Source organism: Cetorhinus maximus, chromosome 1, assembly GCF_964194155.1.
Source record: "Cetorhinus maximus chromosome 1, sCetMax3.hap1.1, whole genome shotgun sequence".
Classification (NCBI taxonomy): domain Eukaryota; kingdom Metazoa; phylum Chordata; class Chondrichthyes; order Lamniformes; family Cetorhinidae; genus Cetorhinus; species Cetorhinus maximus.
In genome coordinates this window covers 85,218,957-85,241,832 of record NC_135879.1, presented here as the reverse complement: position 1 = coordinate 85,241,832, position 22,876 = coordinate 85,218,957, and the positions used below count along the sequence as shown (strand labels likewise).

Genomic DNA, 22,876 nt, shown 5'->3' with positions numbered 1-22,876 from the left:
AATATCTTACAACTTTTGAAGAAATGCCATGACTTCGTAATTTCAACAAATCTATGTTCCATTAAGACATAAAACCTCCACAGGAAAAGAGAACCATCCGTGACTAAAAATAAAGAGGTTAAGGACAGAATCAGGTTAAAAGAGGAGGCTTATAGTATTCTTCTTCTCGAGTTCTCTGCCCGAAGGCAGGTCTGACCCACAGCACCACAACCTCCACCATGGGTAGGGCAAGGAGGTAGGTCCCGAATCCACGCCAGCCGGAATGGGGATTGAGCCCCATGCTGTTAGCACCAATCCGATCCACACCTGCCGCCCAAGCCAACTGAGTTAACCCGCCCGCCAAGCAGTCAGAATTTCTGTGACAACATACACTTAAATGCATATTGTAGCCTGGAGCTATGGATAGTGATGGTAGAGACTACAATTTCTTTCCAGCACATGGTTAACCACGAATCTCTCCCACTCTTACCACTTGCCATTGGCAATTCTGGAAGGATTCACAAGTTGATACTCAATCTGTTTGGTCACGTTATGAATGCACTTCTTTTGGCCATCAAGTCCTAGGGGAGAATTTTCTTCCTGTTGGAGGTATTTGGGGGGGGGGGGGGGGGGGGGGGGGGCGGCGGGCGGCGTTGTGCGGAAGGGGACGCGGGTGTGCGTGCAGCCAATTGCCGCCCGTGATTGGCTGGGCGCCACCATTTTACGTGGGCGGGGGGGAGGGGATGGATTGCCTGAGTCGGGGCCTAGTGGTAATGTTACCGGACTAGTAATCCAGAAACTTGAACTAATGTCCTGGAGACATGGGGCAGGATTTTATGGATGGCAGGGTTTCCTGCCCTGTCCACCTGAAGAGTCAGCATGGGATGCACCCCTGCTGATCATATCATCCTCACAGCCATTTATCACTCCGAGGAGCTTTAATTGGCTGGAGACGGTATTTCGCCCCTTACTCAGGTGAAGACCTGCCTGAGAGCACTGCAGTCAATCTGACTGGCAGGTTCCATAGTCACAGCAGTGCCGAGGGCAGCAGTGGGGCCAGGACTGGGACTACAAACAGTCCCCAGAGTTTAAGTCCCAGGATCAAGGACCGGTGGGGGGGTTGAAGCACCCATGGAGGGCAGGCTTTGTAGGGGGTGCCCAACATGGAAAAGGGGCCCTTGGTGGAGGCATCCTCCCCATCTTCTTGTCTGAGGCCAGAGCAGGGTGAACTCTTCCCTCCAGCCTCAAATTTGGCCAATTAAGGGGCTCAATTGGGGTGAAGGTGGATGGGCCATCCTCGGCCTGGCTTGCACCATGTATAATTGGGGACATTTCAGGGCACGAGCAGGAGGGCAGCGGGAAGGCCAACCAGAGAATTTTACAGGCCCCACCACCTGCCAACCTACCAGCAGGGGACGACAGAATTCTGCCTAAGAGTTCAAATCCCACCACAGTAGCTGGGGGAATTTAAATTCAATCAAGTAATAAATCTGGAATAAAACGCTAGTCTCAATAATTATTGTTGTAAAAATCCATCTGGTTCACTCATGTCCTTCAGGGGAGAAAATCTGTCAACATTATCCTGTCCAGCCTGTACACAACTCTAGATTTGCAGCAATGCGGTTGACTCTTAATGGCCTAGCAAGCCACCCAGCTATGTCAAATTGCTACAGAATTAGCACCGTGGATGTATCTACACCACCTAGACTGTAGTGGTTCAAGAAGGCAGTTTACCACCACCTTCTTGAGGACAATAAATACTGGCCTTGCCAGTGACATTCACATCCCAAGAGCGAAAAAAGAGAATGAGAGTAAACTAACCAGAATTATAAAGACAGATTGCAAGAGCTTCTTCAAGTATGTAGAAAAGGAAGAGAGTCACAAAAGTAAACACAGGTCCATTAGATATGTAGACGGGAGAAATTATAATGAGGAATAAGGAAATGGCAGAGACATTAAAGTAGTAATTTTGCGTTTGTCTTCACAGTAGAAGGCACAAAAAAAACAGCAATAGCAGGGAACTAAAGGCCGAATAAGAGTGAGAAACTTATAGTACTTAATAGTAAAGAAAAGTACTGGAAAAATTAATCAGCCTGAAAGCCAACAAATTGCCTGGACCTGATAGTCTGCATCCTAGAGTTCTACAAGAGGTGATTGCAGAGATAGTGGGTGCACTGGTTGTGATCTTCCAGAATTCCCTAGATTCTGCAACAGTCCTAGCAGATTGGAAGGTAGCAAATATAACATCCCTATTCAAGAAAGGAGGGAGTGAGAGAAACTGGGAACTACAGGCTAGTCAGCTTGACATTAGTCATCAGGAAAATGCTGGAATCTATTATTAAGAAAATGGTAATGGGGCACTTAGAAAATCATATATGATTAGGCAGAAACATGTTTTATGAAAGGGAAATAGTGTTTGACAAATCTATTAGTTTTTGATGATGTAACTAGCAGGATAAAAGGAAGCCAATGGATAATGTATATGTGGATTTTCAAAGGTGCCTTATGGAAGGTTGTTGCACAGAATAACGGCTCATGGGGTTGCGATATTAGTGAGGATAGAGTATTGGTTAACTAACAGAAAACAAAGTTGGGATAAATGGGTAATTTTCAAGTTAGCAAACTGATATTAATAGGTTGCCACAGGGATCAGTGCTGGGACCTCAACTATTTACAATCTATATTCATGACTAGGATGAACAGATTGAGTGTACTGCAGCCAAATTTACTAATGATACAAAGTGGAGTGGAGGATATCAGTCTGTAAGAAAATATAATTAGGATTAAGTGAGTGGACAAGAAAGCAGATGGTGTACAACTTGAGAAAATGTAAGGTGAGAAACCATTAAATGTTGATGTTTAGTGAGATTTCAGTGCCCTTACACAAGAAGCAGAAAAAGTTAACATGCAATACAAAAAGCAATTAGAGAGTCAAATATATATCGGCTTTAGGTTGGAAACCAGAGCAGGGAGATAAAGAGTGGTGGCAGAGCAGTGAGACAGACTAGCAGCGGGGATAAAAGAGCAGAGGCAGAGCAGCTAGTGAGACCAGCAGTGGGTGGGTGTATAAAAGAGCAGCTGCAGAGTAGCAAGAGTGAGAACAGTCAGACCAGCATAGAGGTGCGTGAGTTCAGAGCTAACTCAATGAAGGCTGGGTCATTGAAGAAATTCAAGGTTGAAATTGAGAATGACAAAGCTAGCAAGAAATATAAAAACAAGCAATAAAAGCTTCTACAAGTACATAAAAAGGAAAAAAAGTATCTAAGATACATGTTGGTCCCTTACAGGTTGGGACTGGGGAGTTGGTAATGGGAAACAAGGAAATGACAGAGACTTTTGAACAAGTATTTTGTATCTCTCTTCACAATAGAAGTTACAAAAAGCATCCTGAGAATAATAGATAAATCAAGAGGCAAAAGAGAGAACGAACTTAAAAACAAATCACAATCATGAGAGCAAAAAGTACTGGGAAAATTAATGGGTCTACGAACGTACCAATTAGTAGCAGGAGTAGGCTACTCGGCCCCTCGAGCCTGCTCTGCCATTCAATAAGATCACGGCTGATCTGAACGTAACCTCAACCCCACATTCCGTCTGTCCCTCGATAACCTTTCACCCCCTTGTTAATCAAGAATCAATCTAGCTCTGCCTTAAAAATATTCAAAGATTCTGCTTCCACTGCCTTTGAGGAAGAGTTCCAAAGACTCACTACCCTTCAAGAGAAAAAAATTTCTCCTCATCTCTGTCTTAAATGAGCAACCCGTTATTTTTAAACCGTGACCCTTAGTTCTAGATTCTCCCACAACAGGAAACATCCTCTTCACACCCACCCTGTCAAGACCACTCAGGATCTTAAAGATTTCAATTAAGTCACCTCTTACTCTTCTAAATTCCAGTGGATACAAGCCTAACTTGTCCAGCCTTTCCTTATAAAGACAACCCATCCATTCCTGGTATTGGTCTAGTAAACCTTCTTTGATCTGCTTCTAATCCATTTCCATCTTTCTTTAAATAAGGAGGCCAATACTGCACACAATACTCCAGATGTGGTCTCATCAATGCCCTGTACAACTGTAGCATAACCTCCCTACTTTTGTAATCAATTCCCCTCATAATAAATGGTAACATTCTATTAGCTTTCCTAATTACCCACTATACCTGCATACTAACCTTTTGTAATTCATGCACTAGGACACGCAGATCACTCTGAATCTCAGAGCTCTGTAAACTCTCACCCTTTAGATAATAAGTTTATTCTTTCTGCCAAAATGGACAATTTCAAATTTTCCCACATTATACTCCCATTTGCCAGATCTTTGCCCACTCACTTAATCTGTCGCTTTTTATCCTCCTTACATCGTGGTCACAATTTACTTTCCTAACTATCTTTGTGTCATCAGCAAATTTAGCAACCATTCCTTCGGTCACTTCATCCAAGTCATTTATATAAATTGTTAAAAGTTGAGGCCCCAGCACTTATCCCTTTGGCACACCACTCGTCAAATCCTGCCAACCAGAAAAGACCCATTTGTGCCAACTCTCTGCTTCCTGTTAGCTAGCCAATCTTCTATTTATGCCAATATTGTTATCCCCTACACCATGAGCTTTTATTTTCTACAATAACCTTTGATGCGGCACTTTATCAAATGCCTTCTGGAAATCTAAGTATAGTACATCCAGAGGTTCCTCTTCATTCACAGCACGTGACTCCTTTAAAGAACTCCAATAAATTGGTTAAACATGATTTCTCTTCTACAAAACCATGTTGACTCTGCCTGATTGCCATGAATTTTTCTAAGTGCCCTGCTATAACATCTTTAATAATAGCTTCTAACATTTTCCCTGTGACAGATGTTAGGTTAACTGGCCTATAGCTTTCTGCCTCCTCCCTTTTTGAATAAAGAAGTTATATTTGCTTTTTTCCAATCTAGTGGAACCTTCCCCGAATAGAGAGAATTTTGGAAAATTAAAACCTGTGCATCAACTATCTCACTAGCCATTTCTTTCAAGACCTTAGGGTGAGGTCCATCCGGACCTGGAGATTTGTCAGCCCACAGCCCCAACAATTTGCTCAATATCATTTCCCCGGTGATTGTAATTTTCCTGAGTTCCTCCCTCCTTTCCATTTCCTGATTTACAGCTATTTCGAGATGTTGGTTGTGTCCTCTTTAGTGAAGGACGAATCAAAATACCTGTTTAAATCATCGGCCATCTCCCTATTTTCCATCATCAATTCCCTGGACGCAATCTCTATAGGACCAACACTCACTTTGTTAGCTCTTTTCTTATTTAACTTATTAAACTCTTACCATCTGTCTTTATATTAATAGCTAGCTTTCTCTCATATGCTAATTTTTCTCTCCTTATTAATCTTTCTGTCATTCTTTATTGTTCTTTATATTCCTTCCAATCTTCTGACCTGCCACCCGCCTTTGTATAATTATATGTTTTTTCTTTAAGTTGATACCATCTTTAATCTTTTTAGTTAACCGCGGATGGTGGGTCCACCCCATGGGATTTTTCTTTCTCACTGAAATGTATATATTCTGTGTATTCTGAAATATCCCTTTAAATGTCTGCCACTGAACTTCTATTGACATATCCCTTAACCTCATTTGCCGGTTCACTTTAGCTATCGCTGCTTTCATGCCCTCATAATTGCCCTTATTTAAGTTTAAAAGTCTTGGATGCACTTGTTCCTCCCTCAAAATGAATGTAAATTATGATCACTGCTGGATGCCTTCACTAGGAGGTTATTAATCCTATCTTGTTGCTCAATAACAGGTCTAGTATAGCCTGCTCTCTGGTTGGCTCCAGAGCATGCTGTTCTCAGAAACTATCCTGAAAACATTCTATGAACTCCTCATCTACGCTACCTTTGCCCATCTGATTTTTCCAGTCTATATGTAGAATAAAATCCTCCATGATTATTGCTGTACCTTTCTGGCAAGCTCCTATTATCTCTTCTTTTATATTCTGTCCTACTGTGTACTTACAATTAGGGGTCCTGTACCACCCCTCAAGTGACTTCTTGCCTTTATCATTCCTCAGCACAACCCAAACTGCTTCTACATGCTAAAGGGTGACAAGTCCACTGGACATAGAAACATAGAAAATAGAAGGAGTAAGTCATTCGGTCCTTCGAGCCTGCTCCACCATTCAATATGATCATGGCTGATCCTCTATCTCAACGCCATACTCCTACTCTCTCCTCATACCCTTTGACGCCTTTACAGTCTAGAAATCTATTTCTTCTTAAATATATTCAGTGACTTGGCCTCCACAGCCCTCTGTGGTGGAGAATTTCACAGGTTCATCACCCTCTGAGTGAAGTTTCTCCTCATCTCAGTCCTAAATGGGCCACCTTGTATGCTGAGATTGTGACCTTTTGTTCTAGATCCCCCAGTCAGAGAAAACATCATCCCTTCATCCAGTCTGTCTAGCTGTGTCAGAATTTTATACATTTCAATAAGGTCCTCTCTCATTCTTCTAAACTCCAGTGAATACAGGCCTAGTCATCCCAATCTCTCCTCATATGACAATCCTGCCATCCCAGGAATCAGTCTGGTGAACCTTCACTGCACTCCCTCTATGGCAATTTTATCCTTTCTTGGGTAAGGAGACCAAAACTGCACTCAATACTCCAGATGTGGTCTCACCAAGGCCCTGTCCAGCTGCAGTAAGACATCCTTGCTCTTGTACTCAAGCCCTCTTGCAATGAAGTCCAATATACTTTTGTCTTCTCAACTGCTTGCTACACCTGCTTGTTTGTTTTCAGTGATTGGTGTACAAGGACAGATTCCTTTGTATATCAACAGTTCCCAATCTATCACCATTTACATAATACTCTGACATTCTGTTTTTCCTATCAAAGTGGATAACTTCACACTTATCCACGTTATTCTGCATCTGCCATGAATTTGCCCACTCACTCAACTTGCCTAAATCGCCTTAAAGCCTCTTAACATCCTCCAGCCCACTGACATTCCCACTTGATGGCCTGCATCTTAGTGTCTTAAAAGAAGTGGCTACAGATAAAGTAGATGCATTGGTGGTAATCTTCTGAAATTCCCTAGATTCTGGAAAGGTCCCAGCAGATTGGAAAAGCACAAATGTAACATCTCTATTCAAGAAAGGAGGGAGACAGAAAACAGGAAACAATAGACCGGTTAGCCTAATATCTGTCATTGGGACAGTGCTTGAATCCATTACTAAGGAAGTAGTAACAGGACATTTAGAAAATCATAACACAAATCAGGCAGAGTCAACATGGTTCTGTGAAAGGGAAATCATGTTTAATAAATTTATTAGAGTTCTTTAAGGATGAAACAAGTAGGGGGCGGGGGGGGGGAATAAAGGGGAACCAGTAAATATAGTGTATTTTGTTTTCCAAAAGGCATTAGATATGGTACCACATAATGCTGCACAAGAAATGTGCTTATGGTGTTGTGGGTGATATATTAGCATGGACACGGGATTGGCTAACTAACAGGAAACAGAGTCGGGATAAGTGAGTCATTTGCAGGTTGACAAACCGTAACTAATGGAGTGACACATAAACCAGTGCTGAGACCTCAACTATTTACGATCTATATCAATGATTTGGATGAAGGGACCAACTATACATAGCTATATACAGTTGTACAGGGCATTGGTGAGACAACACCCAGCATATTGTGTGCAGTTTTCTCCTTACTCAAGGAGGGATATACTTGCATTGGAAGCAGTTCAGAGTAGGTTCACTAGGCCAATTCCTGGGATGAAGGGGTTGTCTTACGAGGAAAGGTTGAGTAAGTTGGGTATATACTCACTGGAGTTTAGCTGAATGAGAAGTGATCTTATTGAAACATAAAAGATTCTGAGGGGGCTTGACAGGGTAGATGCTGACAGGATGTGTCCTCTCATGGGTGAGTCTGGAGGGGCACAGTTTAAAAATAAGGGGTCTCCCATTTATGATTGAGGTGAGGAGAAATTTCTTCTGGGGATTATTAGTCTTTGGGATGTTCTTCCCTAGGGGCCATTGGAGGCTAGGTCATTGAATATATTCAAGGCTGAGTTAGCTAGATTTTTGATCAACATGGGAGTAAAGGGTTATGAGGGGGCAGATAGGAAAGTGGGGTTGATGCCACTATCAGATCAGCCGTGATCTTATTGCTAACTGAATTAATTACACCAGAAATGCTACCTAAATTATCTACCCATAGGGCTGGATTTTATGTGGAGACGTATTCCTCACACCCACGATGGAAAAGTAGATCTTGAGCCTGCTGATTCAGAATCCAGCTGTCTTGCAACGATAGTACCCTGGGAGCAGCTTTAATTGATTCAGAGTAGGACTTCTTCCCCTATGTGGGAGAAAGTCCGCCCTAGAGAGCTGCTGGCCAATCTAATTGGCCGGCAGCAATGTAGTCCCTGCAGTGCCAGGATCAAATGGTGAGCACCGTTGAGACTGCAGGCAGTCTCCGAGGGAGAAGTATAATGCAGCTTGGATTTACAGGCAAGTCTGGTATTTTGGATGGGCCTGGCTGGGACACCCCAGTGAGGGGTACGAGGGGTCAGGTTAGAGATGCTGTGGGGTAGGGGCTGGGTTAAGGCAGTGGCGGGGCATGGAAAACTGCTGGGCTATCCACCTCACTTCTGCCTTCTCCTGCAGCACATAAAGTAGCAGCAAAGGCAGAATGAGGCTCTTATGTGGCTATTAATTGTCCACTTAAGGGCCTCAAAGGCCTAAGGGCGGACAGCTGTCTGACACATTCCCTGCCCACTGTAATATAGGAGACAAGAAAGGGGAGGACAAGAAGGCAGTGGGAAGGCCACCCGCTTTATTTTACAAGCCCACCTGCCTTCAAATATGCCAGCGGGGGTCTATAAAGTCCAGCCCATACCGTTATTCAGATAAAATAAGCTAAATTCTTCTTTATTATGTGCATCATACCATTTACACAAAAAACTGACTGAATATAGCACAAAAACTAGTGTTAAGAAAACTAATGCAGAAATGTATTGCTGGAACACCATTTATTTGCATGAAGAGATATTCTATCATGCTGGTTTGTTACGAATACGAGACTTAATAAGATGGTTATGTTTTGAACTGTCTCCTTTAATTCAAGGTAAAAAGGAGCAGTTTGAGGAGGATGCGACATCACACTATATCTGCCCAGAGACAAATCCATGTGACCTCAATGTTATGGAGAAAGAAATTCAAATTGAAACCTATCAAAATTAAGGTGCAAGTTTTAACACATGAGCACAGAGGAGGCAGCAGCTGGTCTTGCTGCACACAGACTCTCAGTCAATCACACAGAGATTGGGGTAAGACAATTGAAAACAGGTGCTATTATGCCAAGCCGAGGAAAAGGATGTTTTTGTGTCAACCTGCAGACAGAGTTCTGGTGAGGATGGATTCCCTGTTTGAAGAGACTTGGAGAGTTAAAGACCAAGAAGTCGCCAGAGGGTGCCCTGTTACTGGAAGTCCACTCGATTATGGTCACTGGATTGAGTGATGGGACTTTCTTTTTAAAAAGGACAGATTCACCCTGGTAGCGCAGGGAGTAGTAGTCCTGTTGAAGCTGGGAAGAGCTTGGGAGTTTATATACAAGACTACATCTCTACTGAGTGCAGTGTAATGTACAAATATGGCGTGGGGTTTTCAGTTGTTTTGACAAGTTAATGTGGAGTACCTTTACTATAGTTTAGTGTATTAATGGCCTCTAAGGTTTAGTCAAAGTTGATTTCAATTTGTTCAGTATATGTCTTGAAATGTGAAATCTTGTCATGCAATTCTTTGTGCAGTCACTGGGAAATTAATATCTCTTAAAAGAGATCGGTCTCTAAGGGGATCGTAATGGATCAAATACTTGGGTAACTCACTGACAAATATTACCAACATTGCACTAATTTGTGAAGATTTATGCCTCCGCATTGTTTGCTTGGTCCAATGTCTTGCCCTTAGTCTCCCAGTTATTTTTTAAGAACTTGCTGAGTTTGCACGGTATTTGCCCATTAAACTTGCCACAGAATGTCAAGTCTGGTAAGGAACTGCACAATCATCTTTTTAACAATGAGAATTGTTAATAAAACACCAATCAGCCTCTGTGGCTCAGAAATTCAACAAATTACACTGTGGAGTCTCACTCCTTCAAGTGGTGAGTTGTTCTTTAGAGATTTTAAAAGTATCAAATTTTTAATTTTACATTTCTGTCTTACTTTTCCTTTCTTTTTCCCTCTCTCAATCCAATCTTTCTCTTCTTCTCCTCTGTAATTCATTTGACTCTAATTCACCCTGCTTCACATATATTCCTTCTGTTTCTTTCTCAATCCTTAAATCTCACTGATTAAGGAGATAGATTGTTAGGTCCGCTGTTCACCAAGCTTCCAGATGGTATGTTGCTCTCACCATGTTGTTATCGGCTCATACTTCCAAGTTACGTGAAAATCTCTATAATTAAGTTTTGCCAGTATTGCCTAATCAGAATTCTGTTGATGTAAAACATTTCTTGTGTATTAAATGCATCCTTGTTGACTCTAAATTAAAGCCAATAAACTATAGGTGGGTGTCTGGATAATGAAGTGCCCAGAGACACAGACTGTTTACTTTTGCATGCTATTAGCTTTGAGACAATGGGAATTATTAGGTTTGTCTCCAAGCAATTTACACCATTCTGATTGAATGAAAAATCATTCAATGCACCCTGCAAGGCAACTAGCTGCTAAATACACAAATTCCACAATACAAGAAATCTGCATTCCTCCTATTCTGGTCTCCTGTGCACGGCCAACTTCCTTTTCCTGCCAATGTTGCCTTCAGCGGCCCCTAGGCCATAAACATCTCCTTCTCTCTCACTCTCTTTCTCCCTGCATGACACACCTTAAATCCTGCCTCTGATAAGGTGTTTGGTCATTTGTCCTAATGTCCCTTTCTTTGACTTAATGTCAACTTTTACCTGAATTCGCTCCCATGAAATGTCTTGTGGGGTTTTACTGTTAAAGGTGTTGCATAAAAACACATTTTTGTTGCAATATTTGGTAAATTAACTGTTGACTAGGTCTCAGGGAAAATTTTCATATTCCTATTCTTCATGTCCCTACATCCCACCAATACTGTGATAGCTGAAGGAGAAAATGAAGACAGACACCATTATGTCTCTTACTCTAATTGATTCTGCCTGGGAAACAAGTCATGTTTGTGGGTAATTAAATTGCTTTGTTGGGATTTTTGTTTAACTACATTTAAAGTGATGTGAGATGCCATACTGGTTTTGAATTTGTTTCAAAAGGTTAGAAATTAAAAAGGATGATTTTATGCTATATTTATAACTTGTAGACTTTTGGTGACCAAATCACCTTGGTGAAAGCATCATTACAAAGAGTGCAAGGTTCAAGGAGAAGGCCTACCATTACCATATTCTCAGAGCACCTGGGCATAAGCAATAAATGTTGGCTTGCCTACATGGCCCACATCTTGTGAATATACGTTCTAAAAAATGCAGAATAGCAATATCACTATAATTAATAAAGCATACCATTCTTTAAAATAGACAACGAGAAGATGTTAAATAAATTCACAAGTGCATGCAGTACTTAGACTGCTTGTAGCTTACTCTAGTAGTATCCAATAGTGAAAAAAACCCAGAGCTGAGATGTATTTACCTTTAAGAATGTGCTGGAATCCTTATAGATTTCCTCATTATATTGCATTTCTGTTTCTTCTTCTTCCACCACTTCATCCTGCCAACAAAATAAATAACTTATATTTGTGAACATTAAAATAGATCCGACATGCTAGAGGTATCTTTCATTTAGAGGACTGATTGGGTTTACTCCTGCACATTTGGCAGCCAGTTAGAATATTTTATTTGTATAGACTACGTAAAATAATTTGATAAAGATATAATGCACCCTTCAGCTTTTCAATTTAAAATTAATATTCCTTGGATTTTTAAAAAATATATTAAAATTCCAACCCTAAAGGCCATTTCACATCTTCTCTCCATAACTGATTGTTACCAGCTAGGTACAACGCACAAAATTTAATTGTTATCACATGACTTCTCTTCAGAGCTTCTTGACATTTGACAAGAATTTTGATTTTTCTTAAGTAGGCCCAATTTTAATATTCTGGTCAGTTTTATTCAGGTTGATTTAAGCCAATGTTTTCCAACAGAAAATTGCTGACTAGCCATAGGTGTGTCTAAAGTTCCACAGTTTTGGCCACAAGTACAAATTTCAGTAGAAAACACCTTACACACACAATGCAGATATGTGAACCCCATGTGTATATTTGCTTAAACAACATCTACCACCAATCAGTAAACAAGAAAGTAAAACGCTCATTAATAAAACTTTTGTACACTACTTTTAACCTTGCCTTTTAGCAACAAATGCAAAGAAGTGTTAAGTACAACATGCATATGTCATTCAAGTATAAGTATGGAGAACACATGCTCAACAGTGCCTATTATCTATTTATTTCCTGAACAAATGTAATTAGCTACTTCTGGATTCACAATCAGCAGTGTGTGGAAGTGGCTAATCTATTAAACAATGCTAATTTAACATTCTTAAACTCAGTATATTTAAACCTGAAATTTAGTTTTAAGTTTTCTCCCAGTTATTTTTCTACAAGTAAATATAATAGGTATAAATAATGGGTGGTTGAACCAACAATAAATTTCATAAGCAAAGTCTTCTCGAGTTGATTCATATAATGTCAAAGTGTAGATAATATAGGAATATTCCTTTCTCCTCTATTACAAGAGGAATACAATTTCTTTAACTGCTGTACAGTATAGATACCATGAATATGTCATGGAGAACTGTCCACTTAAATAGGGTAACAGATTGAACAGACTTATAATCAGCTGAAACTTAGAGAATCGAGGTAATGCATCTTCAAAGGAAGAAAGAATATGCAACCCATAGCAAAATGCTAAAAATACACGGAGGAGCAGAAGCATAGATCTTGAAAAGGGCGAGAACAAGTTGATAAAGCTTCAGGTGAGAGGGGCATGGAATGCTAGGTTTTATAAATAAGGACACTGAGTTTAAAAGCTACACCTATGAAAACCATTATTTAGCTTCTAGTAAGAATAATGTATTGGGTGTCCTATTTGTGTAGGATTTTTGATTTATGCTGAAAGCGTAAAAGTTTCACAGATGGTACAAGGGCAATAGGCATTTGTTATAAAGTAGGAATAAAAAAACAAACTGTAATAAAGCCAAATGTCAAGAGCAGAGCTGACATTCAAAATTACAATAACTTATATATTTATAGAACATAGTTAACATAATAAAATGCTCCAAGGCATTTCATAGGAGTATTCTAAAACAAAATATGACACGGAGGTACATAAGGAGATATTAGATCAACTGATCAAAAGCTTGGTCAAAGAGGTAGGTTTTAACAAGGGGGGAAAGGAGAAAGCAAGATAAAGAGACGGAGAGGTGCGGGGAGGGAATTCCACAGCTTAGGTTCCAGGCAACTGAAAACAAAGTCACCAATGATGGAGCAATTAAAAGCGGGATGCTCAAGAGGCCAGAATTAGAGGAGCACACATTTTGCTGCAAAATTCTATGAAACAGGGCTCAAAAGTTTCAAGGGGTAATTCTGTTACTGGATTAAAAATAAAGATGTAGCAAACATTCCTTGTATACTTAAAAGCATTTCAGAAAGCAGACAAAGTAACTTCTAGCTAGTGGTTTTTATAAGTAGAAATAAAATTAGATATAGAAAGATACTGATCAAAACAATACCTCCACATGGATAATGCATATTTCAGGATTTTTTTTTTGTATGAAGTAAATTGTTTCAAATTTACACTGAACACTTCCTGCATTCTGTTCATTTGATTGCACATATTTCTAAGTATTATTCTGCAACTTCAATGGGAATCAGGAAGAAACCTCTTCAATGCCTGGAGTCACCTAACACAAAAAGATGGTTGTGGTTGTCAGAGGCCACTCATCTCATCCTCAGGACATGGCTGTAGGAGTTCCTCAGCATACTGTCCCAGAACGATCTTCATCTGAGACATGTCAAAGCTTTTTTTGACATGTCTCTTTTTTCAGCAATACTCAAGTTCTGTACTACCAAATGACTATCTTCATCTACTTCATCAATAACCTCCCTCTATTGCAAGGAAGTGGGGATGTTCACTGATGTTGTGGTTCAGTTCCATTTGCAACTCCTTGAATAGCAGTCTCTGTCCACATGCAGCAAGTCTTAGACAACATTTAGGCTTGACCATCTCCAACAAGAGAGTGGCTAATCCTAACAACGCTTGACATTCAATAGCATTATCATTGTTGATCCACCCAAAATCAAGGCAGGAGTGGAGGCTGTTGCAGGAGGAAAGAACAGCCATTGACTACAAACTGTACTGGACCAACTATGTAAGTAAATACTGTGGTTACAAGAGCAGGTCAGAGGCTGGTAATTCTGTGGCAAGTAACTCACCTCTGACTCCACAAAGCCTGCCCATCATCTACAAGGCACAAATCAGGAATGTGATGGAAGACTCTCTACTCGTCCGGAAGAGTGCAGTTCCAATAACACTGCAGAATCTTGACACTATCCAGGAAAAAGCCACCTCGATTAGCACTTCATCCAACACCTTAAACAGTCGCTCTCTGCATCACCAGTGCACTGCAGCAACTCACTATGGCTCCTTTGACAACATCTTCCAAACCCAAAGCCTCTGTTGCCTAGAAGCACAAGGGCAATACGCACATGGGAACAGCACCAGCTGCAAGTCAGTGGCATAGTGGTATAGAAAGGCAGTGGCATAGTGGTATTGTCACTGGACTGGTATCCCAGAGACCCAAGGTAATGATCTAGGGACCCGGGTTCGAATCCCATCCGGAATTTGAATAATAAAAAATCTGGAATTACAAGTCTAATGATGATTGTGAAACGATTGTTGTAAAAACCTATAGGGAAGGAAATCTGCCATCCTTACCTGATCTGGCCTACATGTGACTCGTAAAATGCTCGCTGAACAAGGGCAATTAGGGATAGGCAATAAATGCTGACCCAGAATTTAAAAAAAGTCACCCTGACTCAAATATATTACTGCTCCTTCATCATCACTACACCAGAGACTGTAACAGTACATGTGGACAATAGATACTGAACTTGCCAGTGAACACCCAGGATCAAATAGCAGTCAATTTCAAAAGAATACAAATCTAACAATAAAAAACTAGATTCTTATCCCAGTGCAGACACAATTTTAATTTTGCAGTGGATGTTTTTAATCTGGTACACATTTTGTGATGAGTTGCATAAGCCAAGCTAAGTTTTTCTGGTAATATTTCACAGCTTTTATTCAAATGTTTATCATATGGAGTGGGCCAGATAAAGGAAACTGGATAGCATGTGTGTCACTTTAGTTTGAAGGATGAAAAGAATAGAAGACATTGCAATGATGTAATTACTTTGTACTCTTCAAATTCTTCTTCACTAGCTTCCCCTTCTTCAGGAAATTTACGCTTGGCAGATGGTGCAGATGTGTCATATGTTGCCCTAGAAGCATCAAACAAAACATTTTCTTGTTTAAAAAGGCATTAGTTGAAAACAATTATCACAGATGTAAGAATATTTCACTTACATGCACATGCAGAGTGTACTACAGAAATAGTATACAAGTAAGCCAAATAGTTCTGCTAAGGCTCTAAATTTTGCATCTAAATCTTTCTTATCCCTCCCCTATGAATTAATTTACACAACTGAGCTATGCTATCAAAAATGTATTGCATTCTGTAAGTTAACAAGGCTGGCAGAGTAAAATAATTTTGTTACAATAAATTATGGAGTTTAACTATTGGGGACAAATGGAGCTTTAATATGGGATCAAAAGTTTTAATCCAATATAAAATACAATTAAGGAGTGGGCGGGGAGGGAGGGTTCTCAACAATGCTCCATTTTAATTATAATTTATAAATGTCCATGATTTTCAGAATGCTATCACAATCCAAAAGTGCACTTGCAATTTGGTTAATCAAAAGCTCAATCTTAAATTGATCGTGGTTTTTTTAATGGATGACCCCGCCACAGGAGGAGTTCCCCAATATTAAAGCTGCAGTCTCCATCAATCCATTGGAGAAATAAATTTTTCTGAAAGTACTCACCAAAATAGTCTGCTCCTTTAAAAAAAGGAAACAAAAATGTATCATGATCTAATATTGTTGCGTTTTGACTAAATTGGACTTTTCTCATGAAAAAAAAAGACAACTTTCAGCTAGAAGATTCATCAACAAGTATCTGCACACAAAGTTGTCCCATCCATTGGTGCATATTCTTGATGCACAACATAGGGAAACAGGAAACAAAGCTTAATCCCAAATCTCTAATGAAGTGATTAAGCATTTTTTTTTAACACATTCAAAAAGCTGATGGTGACAGAACTGTACTGAATTGTACCAGAGACACTCTCAATTTGGTAACTTGCTACAAATGTTTTGTTATGTTGACTACAATTCCTAAAAAAGGAAATCTGCTTTGTTTTGTTAGGTCAATAGGAAATATTCCATGCCAAATGTTAAGGCATCTTTAAATACAGTAGAAAAGAAAAGCATTACTCGTTCCTCCAAATACAACTCAAAAAAAATGCACCAGCAAACAAGCTCAGAAAAAAATTATCCTCTCTTGACTGAACTGAAATTTTCTTGGTGCATGTTGTTAACTGCAACATCTTTCTTCAAAAAAAGCCACCAAATTCAATGTATATTAAGCAGGATTGTTGTTTTAATTCAAGTTGAAGGAAACAAAATAAAAGCATCATGTTAAGGTAGAGCAATAGGTATTTCCCCCCAAATTATTTAGTGCTCTAGAGGCAACTTATAATATTGTTAGAAAATGAAACATTTTCCATTATTTCACAATTTTACACTGTTTCCATCAATTACTCATAGAACAGGATAGACTGCAGCCTCAGAAAACCTATTACCACTGCACCAATCTGATATTTCCACTTACCACTATAGACAACCCTTATTATAGTGTCTCTGAAATTTATGGCAAAAATTATGGGATTTTGTGGTTTTATGCCATTTGGAAACTAGGCTAAGGCAAGGCGAACTTATTTCACATGGAACCCATATAAATAGCACAATACCTTCCATCAGTCTGGACTAGAGGCAGACCTTGGTCCCAAAGAATGCAAGGACAATATTATAATCCACCATGATGCCCAGTCTGGATTAAAAATGCTTTATAAAGAATGTCAACCACACTGTGCGTAGCAGAGTTCCACTGCTTCACAATCAAGAACCTTTTTGCTCATTAACTTTAAGTGTTGGCTTTTACTTTAGTACAGTCATTTGCACCAGCAACCCTCCAAAACTCAACTCAACAACAGGTGCGCTTATATAGTCTGCACCATGAGGTATTGCATCATTATGCTATTCTAGCATAAAGTGCACTATAGCTATACCCAAACCTTAAATAATTTTACCTCACTTAATACCCATATACAATCTTGCCATCAGGAATCAGTGGGTAGTGGTCAAAAACAGAATCCTGTGCCAAGATTATTCCCCTCTCCATGTCACAAAGCCACCCTAATGCTTCCCTAGGCCAGTTGGTAAGCACAAACTCCGAATCAAATCGGACTAAATAACTGTTGTGAACAAAGCTTGCTTACAATCCTACTCAAATCAAGAAACATTCAAAACTGGAACAAACTATATGCATTGAAACAAACTTCACAAGAAAAATGATGCGATAGATGCTCTCTAGGACTTTCTGAAACATGTTACTGTTAATTAAAGCCAGATATGTGCAACTTTAATGGAACAAAATAAGTGGATTCAACAAGTTCAGTTGGTTTGATCTACATCCAATGTAAAAATACAGAATGTGCCAACTATTTGTGAGGTTATCCCTGGATTATCCAAATATTTTATATTCATTCAGGAGATTGGCACAAAAGTCATTCTGCACTATTTCTGCCAAAATCTTGGATATTTCCTGCAGATTGATCTGCAACAACTTGCGTTTATAGCACATCTTTGGATAGGAAACATACCAATTCACTTCAGCTAGTAGTAAACTGAAAAATGTTCAGACATTTTAATGCATTACAATAAGTTGTCTGCTGCTTAATTGAAAATCAAAAAAAGTGATGAGATCCCACACAATTTGCATTATAATGTTGAGATATAAATAGCAGCAGCATAATAACTGCTATACAATGACATGTGAACTGACTACCCACAAAATGTATTCACAATAATACACAAGGATACACTGCATCCCTGCAGCCTCAAATGACCATGTACAAATCTGCGCTAATGTACTGAACTGTCAGTATATTTAGGACATACAAGTGGTATTAGGCTTAGTGCTATTATTTCATAGCTATTAGAGAAGGACAAAATGACATATTTTAGATAGTTATTGAATAAGTTCTAATGAAGGAATCTAAACCCAATATTAGGTTAAACATCAAATAGAATTTAAGGGTGGGGTGAGGGGGAAGAGCAGTTTCATTAAAATTAACAAACTTAAATTAGTTTTTAACCCTCCGCAAGTGGAGTATTTGGTCATAATGACTCAAAAGCACAATTCTAAAAAAATATTTTTGCACTGACAGGAGTTGCTGTAATGAACTGTTGTTGCTTCAGTGCAGCTTATCCCCATCAGCTCTTTACATCAAACACAGTGCTTACCAGCTTCATGATAAATGCAATTTTGATCTATACCTTTTCTTCACTCTGTTCAATCTCTATGCATCTAAAAACAGATAGTTTGCAGTTATAAAAATACTCATCTATACTATTTCAAATGAGTATAAATTCTGAAACTATTGCGTGACTTCAAGAATAAAACACTGACTGTTAGGTCAGTTTAGCATTTGGTCTAACCATGCATAGAAAATGAGCAACATTTCCCATTCCAACTCCATTTTATGCTGGCTAGGAACCAGATCTGTCAATCCACTTACTGATGAAATAAAATTTAACAAATTCTGTTAGTACATCAAGAGGTAAACTTGACTAATAGTGCAGGTTCTTTTTTGTATGAGCAACAGAAAGAGACCAACTTATCACCTGTGGGACTTGGGTATAAGTCAGTTCCCAAAATGTCTGGACAAAAACCTTCTCTGTTGGTTATAAGGACTCCAAGCAATATTGGGCTGGGCCAGCCTCAACCCCATGTCTCATGAAGGGGAGTCAACAGCACAAAACTGCACATAATTCACTATCAGATTGTTTGTTTTACTAATGCTAGTGCTACCCTACCTTAAAATGGTATAAACAAGATGCATTAACTAATGTCAGCATATGTGTTAAGTGCCTGTGCATGTGCAGTGGTGCTCTGAATTGCAATGGGAAACAAAGCATTGTATTTTGTCCAAATGTAGCTTGGCTGCACGTATTACAAATCAATGTGCCGATGGGCCTGGGATTTACTGTGATAGCCATAACGTGGTTTCAATATGGCATCATGTAACACCTTAATTAAGGATGTCGCATCAACTCCAACTGTTACATTGGTGCCAACATAATGTTATTAAACAACCAGATTACCACCCAAGTAGGACTTCATAGAACCAATGCAGCCAAAACAGAATGTAATTCAGCAAATATATGCTATGATGTTTATTTTAATTTGCACCACCTTGGTTGTAAATTCACCCAAAAAAAATAGCTGTGTAGCACAGGGAGGCCACAAGCTTGGCCAGAATAGAAAATAAGTGTGACACATTAGATATATTGTTGGGGTAGAGCAGAGGATGTATCAATAGTATAAAAACAAGGACAAATAAAACACAAATATTCAAAAGAGAAAATGCTAAAATTTCAGTTTTAAACAATGAAGAATTCCTTATGTTGTCAGTTGCAGGAAAACGGTACTAAAGTACAGAGGTGCAATCGCTCAATTTCTTTACTTACTTAAAATTGTGTTTGCAGTTATAGAAACAGTAAAACAAAGTTGACTTGATAAATACATTGACCATTTTATTTCAGGAAGAAACTTTGATCTTAGTTTTAAAATCCTATGTTTGCCACTGTAAAAACAAAATCCTGCTTAAAAGCAATCCTTTAATGATGTGGCTTGGAGTTTCTATCTCTGCAGACCAAGAAATACCAAAACAGACTTTAGTTACAAAAAAATATAAGCAAGATACCAGAGACCACTGCATATTAGAAAGGGGCACTGTCATCTTAACACTTTCACGCATAGGCCTGGCTCTTGGAATTGGCTCTATCACAAATGCCATGAAGTGCTTTGAATTTCACTTCATCAGGTTAGAATCCGTAATTCTTACACAAATGAGATGGTGACTGCTGAATATTCAAAGTTGTAACAGTCTCAAGTTGCTTTACTCAGTTGACAGTGCCTCTTTAGCATCAATAAAGAAATGATAAATCTGCCTCAAGTTTAGATAGCTGTAAAATATTATTTGTTTGGATTTTATCTTTAGAAAAGTGCAATGCATGGAGCAATTAATGCCTAATCCTGTGGGCTTCACACACTTACATGGGTTACAGAACATTTAAAGTGCAAACTGAAATAATAATTAAAGTGTGTAACATGCATTTGTTATAATAAATTTACATAAGCTAAATGCAAAAAACTATTTTGCAAGTAAATACTGGAGTGAGTGATATATAAGATTTTAAAAATCAACTTGGAAATGTATTGTAGACTGCTTTAAACATACAAACGTTGGGCCCAAACCAATAATGGTGGATTGGGATGTGCAGTTAGCTGATCAGAACCATGAAGTTAACTGTGCCTCAATGACAAAGAAGCTCCAAACATACGTACTTGTCTATATGTCTATACTCAGTTTTGTTTCTTATTATGATTAGACTTATTCTTAAAATGTCAGAGAGAAGATAGAAGCATTGTTTTTTTTCCCCTTCAGTATTTTAAATTTGAAAAAGTTCCCAAGAACCCAATGGGTCAGTCGAGTATGTATAAAACGTGACTTTGCACCAGGCCGACGTTACGCTACATATGACAGAGACTACCTGACTTGAGTTACAAAGCCAGCATTATGCCATTGTGCACACAAAACCACTTAGGCCCAGACCTAAAACTGACGGGTCTGTAGTCCTGACAATGCAAAATAAGAATTTCACATCTCATACATCATCTTAGTCTAAAGCTAGCATTGCAAGGCTGATTCAACTATATTGAATATAGTCGATAAGCATAAGATACTGGAGGATGTGGATGAAACCAACAATCCTCCACATATTTAGTTGGTGATCTTACCTGCATTGTTCCTAGCTGGGGACTTTCTCAGAAGGGAGGGAATATAGAAAAATGAAAGAGGGGCAAAGCAAAAGAGAATGGTACTCTATTTTTGTTATTTGCCTCCTGTGCTTAAAGCACAGGCCCCAACTGAGAGGAACAAGAGGTAGAAAATAAGGGAATATTACCCATATACATCCTACTTATTGGATGATACAGTATTTATACAAGATGGTGCTATATAAAGAATTCAGTTTTTTCAGGAATTCATTTTCAAATGTTACTTTCCAAAACAGCTTTTTTGAATAAAGATGGAGGAGGGTGAGTCTATGGCTTTACAAACCCATGTTACTGATATTTTACAACCTATTTAGCATACTGTTACAAATCTCCCATACTACCTTATTAGATACAAAACAAGATAAAAAGCTTTCATACTAACCTGCAGGTTTCTCTAGTTTCAGCAATCTCCCTCTGTTCTTCCTTGCTGTTCAGGACTGCCCCAATGTTGTCTGCACTTTCAGCTCCTAGCTAAAAACAAAAAATTCTGTAAAATTTCACATTAAATTAGGTTACACAAGAAACTCAAGTCAGCAATATATTTTTTAAAAGGGTAGTGTACAGTAAAATTGCACTGATTGTTAATTTCTTTTTTGGTACAATAGCATACTGGTTTGGTTACTGTACCAAACCAGAGGCTTGGGCTAATGATCCAAAGATGCAACTTGAAATCCCATCACCAGCAGCTGGGAAATTTAACAACTTGTGTGTATGTAGCACCTTTGTGTGTTAAAATGTCCCAATGCACTTCACAGACAATGTATAAAAACAAAGTATGACACCAAGCCACAATAGGAGCTTGGTCAAAGACATAGATTTTAAGGACCATCTTAAAGAAAAAATATAGCTGTGGAGGCAGAGATTAGAGGAAAAAGTTCCAGAGTTTAGGACTTTGGCAACTCAAAACATGGCTGTCAATGGAGGAGTGATTAAAATCAGGGGGCAGAATTTTGCCCTCGGATGGCGTGCGGGCTGCCGACCCCCGCCACCGAAACGGGGCTTGCCGCCATTTTGAGTGGGCGGGCCAATTAAGGCCCACCCAGTGGCCTGCCAGAGGGAATGGGTGGGGGGGGAGGGGGATTCCCCATCTGTCAATGTGCACTCTTTCGCGCACTGCTCCCTGAGGCAAAGTCCTGTCTCAGGGAGATTTGTGACAGGTAAGTAAAGTCTAAAAATAGAAAAATATTAAATTTATTAACATGTCCCCCTCATGTGACAATATCACACGAGATGGGACATGTTAATAATAAACACTTAAAATTTATTACATTTTTAAAAAACGGACATGAAACTTCATCCCGCCAGTGGATGAAGTTTCATCAATAATCTGAACCTGGCCTGCCCGCCAGCCTTAAGCTTGGTATTTAATTATCTTAACTAGCCTGTCAATGGCCTTAATTGGCCATTGACAGGTCGGCGGGCGCACAGCTGATTTTGCTGTCCGCCCGCCTTCCTAAAAATTTAAAGGGACCAGGATGATGTCGGGGGGTTCCTCCCGATGTCATCCAGCGTCATTTTCCCCTCGGCGAGCAGGCCCCACCCCCAAATCGCCAAGGGGAAAATCCTGGCCAGGATGTGCAAAAGTCCAGAATTAGAGGAGCACTGATATATCAGGAGGGTTGTGG

At 39.4% G+C, this 22,876-nt stretch overlaps 1 protein-coding gene across 2 annotated transcripts in view; it reads right to left on the bottom strand.

Moving 5' to 3' along the window:
- The window catches only part of mettl14 (methyltransferase 14, N6-adenosine-methyltransferase non-catalytic subunit), a 76,760-nt gene that overhangs the window by 39,579 nt on the left and 14,305 nt on the right, over positions 1-22,876 (bottom strand). The window contains exons 2-5 of one of the 2 annotated variants that reach the window (XM_078543160.1): positions 21,634-21,722; positions 16,112-16,126; positions 15,418-15,505; positions 11,632-11,709 (exon numbers count right to left, since the gene is read on the bottom strand). In XM_078543160.1, coding sequence (XP_078399286.1) covers positions 11,632-11,709; positions 15,418-15,505; positions 16,112-16,126; positions 21,634-21,722 — 270 coding nt within the window. The remainder of the gene's footprint in view (positions 1-11,631; positions 11,710-15,417; positions 15,506-16,111; positions 16,127-21,633; positions 21,723-22,876) is intronic. The other variant, XM_078543169.1, reaches the window with a different exon arrangement.